Genomic DNA, 6211 nt, shown 5'->3' on the forward strand with positions numbered 1-6211 from the left:
AGTTTATAGAAGTCGCTATTAACGTCTCCACATTATGCAGTGAACTGAGCTACATGTTCCAGCGAGGATAAAAACAATTCTCCAGCAAAAAGACTGAAGTTCGAGATCTTGAAGCCTTTAGGATATTCGAACTTCTCCACATAAACCAGGTACGGATGGATGAACTTTGGGAACTTCGGCCCCTTTTTTAAGGCTGAATCGATCATCCTTTAGACCTCGGTCATATTGACAGATGCTGTTTCCACTCCCTGGTCGGGTTCGTCTGATCTATTGCTTGATCCTCCTTTTTTTTCCAAGTTAATCGGTTGAAGCTGAGCGGATCTTATCTCGGCTTGTAGTGGAACTTTCTTACTTGGAAGTTGCCGAGGTTGGTCGATGTGGCCATCTTCGAAGGCTTTACTGATAAATAGTTCAAGTAATCTTGTTACACCCGCCCCTGCTTATAAGGATAATTCTGTAATTCTCCCTAAAAATTTATAGAATTATCACTTTGGTCCTCATTTTGTCACACAATCAAGATCTGAAAATTTAAATTATTACCCTATCACCTAGACTGCCACGTGGCAGCACCCCAACTCCCTTACTTTTTCTCTTTTGTCCCCCCCTTTCCGTGACACCTTTTTCTTCTTCTCCTTTTTCTTTTCTTTTCTTTTCTTGTCTTTTCTTTTCTTTTGGTTTGTCTGCATCTTTCTTTCTCTCTCTTTCAAAAACTCTCTTTCTTCTTCTTCTTCTTCCCCGTGAAAGACACACACACACACACCCATTGTTGCACCTGCTTGAGGACACAGCCACCATCATCATCACCAAACCTTAGCTCTCTCTCTCTCCCTTGCTCGCGGTGCCGGAGTACGTCGAGCACCTCCGGCGAGTTTTGGTTGTTTTTCCGGTTGGGTAAGCATGGTTTCTCCCTTCTTAGTCTTGTTAGAGGTTGGTTAAATGTAGTTACTGAGATGGGTTCATGAATTTTCAAGGTTTTGGAGTGTTTTTGGCAAGGGTGGAGGTACACCCAATTTTCCGGCGAGTGCGTGTTTTCTGAGGGATTTTTCCGGCCACCACAAGCCGTTACACGGCGAACCCAAGGTATAAACTTACTCCTCTCCTCTAGTGCTTCATTTTGGTACCTAGATCGGGGGCTAGTTCGAGTGTTTGAAGTTGGCCGGAGCTATGGAAGCTCCGGTGGTCTTCTCCGGCGTACCCAAGCCTTCGGTCCGTTCTCTATCCACACCCACGGGCCTTAGGCCCGTTTGGTCTTTGGCCCAATACCCTCACCCTTTCAGTTTTTATTTTTAGTTTATTTCTTTTAAAAACCCAAAAGGCCTTAGGGCCTTGGTTGCAGCCCAAACCCATATCCCCTTTTTAATTAGGCCTTGGGCCGTGAGGTTCAAAAACCCAAACCCATTTTCTGTTAGCCCAAAACCCTAACCCAAAAATCTAAACCCAAAACCCATGACCCGTGACCCATGACCCTGACCCGTGACCCTGACCCCTGACCCGTGACCCGTTGACTGTTGACCCGGTCAACGTTGACTTTGACTTTGACCGGTCAACGGTCAACGTTGACTTTGACCGTTGACTTTTTGGGTTTTCGTGCGGGACCTCTCCTAGGCTAATTTCGACGTTCTGAACCCGTTTCCGATGTCCGTTTTCCCAAATTCAATCGTTTGAGTACAGTTTGACTGAAAGTAACAATTGTGTGTTTAGGTGCGATTCTTAGCGGAGATTTCGTTACTCCTGTTTGGTACGGCTTGCACCATCGGTGTACGGTGAGTGGACCCCTTCTAAAAATGCATGTTTTAATGGTAGAATTGCATACACAGAAAAGCATGACTTTACGATTATGTTTTATGAAACGTTTTGAGATAATATGCTTACTGAGGCTAGTTTGAATTATTACTATTTTTCCTACAACCCATGTTCTTATAGAATATCTGATGGATGACGATATGATATTTAGAACATGTTTAGAACACCTCTTTATAGTATAGATGATGGATGACTTTATACTATGAAGTTGATTTTCAATATATGTATGTTCACTGGTTTTGTACTTACCTAGTGGTCCTTTCCGCTACGGGACGTAGGGATAGATCCGGTCCGTCCCGGGCGACGGTTTGGTGTTGGCATAGGGCCTGGAGTGTGTTTTCCTCTGACTGTCTGCTCAGAGACGGGGAGCCGGCATGGGGCCTGAAGTGTATTTTTCCTCTGACTGTGTGCTCAGAGACGGGGAGCCGGCATGGGGCCTGAAGTGTTATATCGGACATTCACTAGTATTTATTATTTATGCGATTTATGATTTGAGACATTGCGCGTCATGCTAGATTTCGGAAAACCTATATTTATCATTATACTTGTGTTTTCATAAAACCTGGGGGTTAGTATGTTGATAACTGTTTTACTATTACTATATATAAACTTGGTCCACTCACCTTTGTTTTGCGCCCCCTTCAGGACCTTGGAACGAGGATTACGACCTAAGCTACGAGGCGTTCCCCTACCAGTGATTTGTGTCATATTCGCTCCGCTTCGCCACTTATTGTAATAGCACTTCTTTATTCTTAGTTCTGCTTGTACTCTGTATTAGAATTATGCTCTGGGCGTGCTGTGGGTTTACCTAATTTCAATATTTAGAAGTTGAATTTTTACTTGGGTTTTTAGCCTTTATTTCGTACTTTAGTTTATTTTCTCAGTTTTTGTTTTAATTAAATGGTTTCGTCACCCTTCAGGTGTCGGCCAGCACGTGACCATCTCGATGTCTCTAGGACCTCGGGGTCGGGGCGTGTCAGATTGGTATCAGAGCATGGTTAGTTCAGAGCATATTTAGGATTTCATTCCACCATTTGGTAGTCATAATTCTCATTACATTCTTAATCTCCAGTTATTCTAAATCTTTCTTACCTCTTTTCAGAATTATGGATCCCACTGGTGGGAATGTGCCTCGTCGAACTCGTTCTGGTTTAGGGGGAGGAATTCAACAGTTGACTAATGCTATACGTAATGCTTTCACTAATCGACCGAGTCGCACGTATATTGAGATTGCTCGGAGCCATGGTATTCCAGATCTTAATGTAGTTGGGGCTTGTCCGGAGGCCGAGGAGTGGCTTGAGCAGGTGGAGGACACTTTGGAGAGCATGAGATGCCTGCAAAATGAGTGGGTGGACACTGCAACGTATTTTATGAAGGGGGACGCTAAACTTTGGTGGAAATCGGTGAGGCCTCGTCCACCTAATGATCCAATGAATTGGGTTGACTTCAGGAGGGCTTTCAGCGATTATTTCTTGAGTCCCAGTTATCAGCTTAGGATGAGGCAACAATTCTTGGAGTTTCGCCAGGGCGATTTGAGTATCACGGAGGTAGACTGTACTTTTCGGCGCCTGGCAAGACATCATGCAGGGACTTATGGAAACCCAGGTGAAATGATGGTCCAGTTACTGATTTGCTTGAATCCTGATTATCGTGAAGCAGTGGCAGCAATAAGGCACAGGAGTTACGAAGAGATGATTGAGACTTGCTTGAGGATTGAACAGTCTAGGTGGGAGACTCAGCATCAGGCGCAGGCGCAGGCGCAAGCGCAGTTACAGTTTCAGGGACCACCAAGGTATCAAGACCGACCTCGGTACCAGAACCAGAGGGGTCGTGGATTTCGATCTCGGAGCGTGAGAGAAGCTGCTAGTTCGTCTAATTATGCTGGCCCTCGACATTCTTTTTCCTTTAAACGTCAAGGCCAGGGTTCAGGTTCTTCTAGCGAAGGCTCAGGCAATGAATCTGGGAGACGATCCTTCAGTCACTTCAGATCCCCCATCACGTGCCACAGGTGTGGAGGCACGGGACATATTGCCAGATATTGCCCATCTGAGCGACCCGCCGAGAGTTATGCTTCTGCGCCGAGTTACAGTGGAGGGAGTAACCCGAGCTCCAGTTATGGCGGCAATTTTACTCGAAGTGACAGTGGGAGTAGAAGCCAAAATTCTCAATTTTCCACTCAGAGGCAGCCACAGCAATTTGGTACAGCATCAGGTAGCCGCCCTCAAGGAAATCGAGCAGGCCGTAACAACCGAGGTTTTAGGGCTCGAGGTGGCCGTGACGGTGGTGCAGGACACCAGTTTCATGGACGTATCAACGCCATGACTCAGCAGGAGGCTGATCAGGACCCCCAAGTTATTACTGGTACGTTACTTATTTGTGGTAATTGGGCGAGAGTCCTAATTGATCTAGGTGCTACTTTTTCATTTGTGTCTTCCTTATTTGCACCGAATCTAAATTCGCAACCTACACCGCTTGGGTATGATATGCTTGTACAAATGCCGCATGGAGAGTTGTTTTGTGCACAGTGGGAGTATAGAGGTTGCCCGGTAGTGGTGGAAGAGGAAACACTGGAAGCTAACCTGGTTCCCTTCAATTTGGTGGAGTTCGATGTTATCTTGGGAATGGATTGGCTCTCCAGGCATCGTGCTTATGTCGCGTGTTGGGAGAAATCTGTGACGTTCAATCGGCCTGGACGACCGTCGATCACATTTCAGGGTGAGCGACGAATCCTTCCTAATAGTATTATTTCTGCTATCCGCGCTTCTAAGTTGTTGTCTAAGGGATGTGTAGGGTTTTTAGCCCACGTAGTGACGAGGGATAAACCTTCGTTGAGTCCTAAAGATGTACCAGTGGTGAAGAAATTCACCGATGTTTTTCCGGAAGATCTACCAAGGTTGCCACCTGCGAGGGAAATTGAATTCACCATCGATTTACTTCCAGGTACATACCCTATTTCGTTACCACCTTATCGGATGGCACCAGCAGAGTTGAGGGAATTAAAACTTCAACTTCAGGAGTTAGTGGATAAAGGTTACATCCAACCCAGCATGTCTCCTTGGGGTGCTCCCGTTCTTTTTGTTAAAAAGAAGGATGGTTCGATGAGACTTTGCATCGATTACCGGCAACTGAACCGGGTGACGGTGAAGAATCGTTATCCTCTGCCTCGGATCGATGATCTGTTTGACCAGCTGAAAGGCGCTCAGATGTTTTCTAAGATCGATCTTCGTTCGGGTTATCATCAGCTGCTAATTCGAGAGGAAGACGTACCGAAGACTGCCTTCCGTACTAGGTATGGACACTTTGAATTTCGTGTCATGCCTTTCGGATTGACGAATGCTCCCGCAGCATTCATGGATTTGATGAACAGAGTCTTCAGACCATATCTGGATAGGTTTGTGATTGTGTTCATTGATGACATTCTGATTTATTCCAAAAGTGTTGACGAGCACAGGAAACATTTAAGGTTGGTGCTGGAAAGGTTGAGAAGTCAGCAGCTGTATGCTAAGTTCACCAAGTGTCAGTTTTGGCTTAACCAGATCAGCTTTCTTGGACATGTAGTATCTGCTGAAGGAATTAGTGTGGATCCTCAGAAGGTGTCGGCAATAACTACATGGGAGCAACCGAGGAATGTTACAGAGGTGAGGAGTTTTCTAGGTCTGGCTGGCTATTATCGACGTTTTGTGCAGGGTTTCTCATCAATTGCCTTGCCTTTGAGTAAGTTGACTCGGAACGAGGATTACGACCTAAGCTACGAGGCGTTCCCCTACCAGTGATTTGTGTCATATTCGCTCCGCTTCGCCACTTATTGTAATAGCACTTCTTTATTCTTAGTTCTGCTTGTACTCTGTATTAGAATTATGCTCTGGGCGTGCTGTGGGTTTACCTAATTTCAATATTTAGAAGTTGAATTTTTACTTGGGTTTTTAGCCTTTATTTCGTACTTTAGTTTATTTTCTCAGTTTTTGTTTTAATTAAATGGTTTCGTCACCCTTCGGGTGTCGGCCAGCACGTGACCATCTCGATGTCTCTAGGACCTCGGGGTTGGGGCGTGTCAAATCTGGTATGTGTATCACTATTGCTTTGTATTGCTTCGAGCAAAGTATTCATTTTCTGGCCAATCGACTGCTCGACTTGCCGAGATTGTTCATTAAGTTGTTTTCGAAGAAACGACCTAGTTGAGGGATTAGAACCTTCCCCACCATCTTCGTCGCAATCTTCCGTTATTCCTTTGATGAAAATGCATGGAGTTTGGTTGGGAATTTCTGGGTTGCGAGGCTGTCCGCCGAGACAAACTTCCTTTTCTTGGTGTGTCGCACTTGCAGCCTCGGGTGGCACAACAATCAAGGGATTTTGTACCTGAGACAAATCTTGTCCAGGGCCCTATACTGGCAGGTCGGTTGTTGACTTT

General features: G+C 45.4%; 1 protein-coding gene and 1 long non-coding RNA gene across 2 annotated transcripts; both read left to right on the forward strand.

The window, feature by feature from the left end:
- Window positions 1-423: 423 nt before the first annotated feature.
- Window positions 424-2673, forward strand: LOC125480642. Its single transcript, XR_007260976.1, has 4 exons — window positions 424-891; window positions 972-1080; window positions 1702-1763; window positions 2449-2673. It is a non-coding gene; the product is annotated as an uncharacterized LOC125480642 (long non-coding RNA).
- A 236-nt stretch (window positions 2674-2909) lies between these two features.
- Window positions 2910-5576, forward strand: LOC125480643. The gene has a single exon (XM_048591644.1). It carries the CDS (start codon window positions 2910-2912, stop codon window positions 5574-5576), a length of 2667 nt encoding a protein of 888 aa, XP_048447601.1.
- The last annotated feature ends 635 nt before the right edge of the window (window positions 5577-6211 follow it).

This window comes from the organism of the source record quoted next, unplaced genomic scaffold (assembly GCF_019419815.1).
Source record: "Pyrus x bretschneideri cultivar Hongxiangsu unplaced genomic scaffold, Pyrus_bretschneideri_v1 Contig344, whole genome shotgun sequence".
NCBI lineage: Eukaryota > Viridiplantae > Streptophyta > Magnoliopsida > Rosales > Rosaceae > Pyrus > Pyrus x bretschneideri.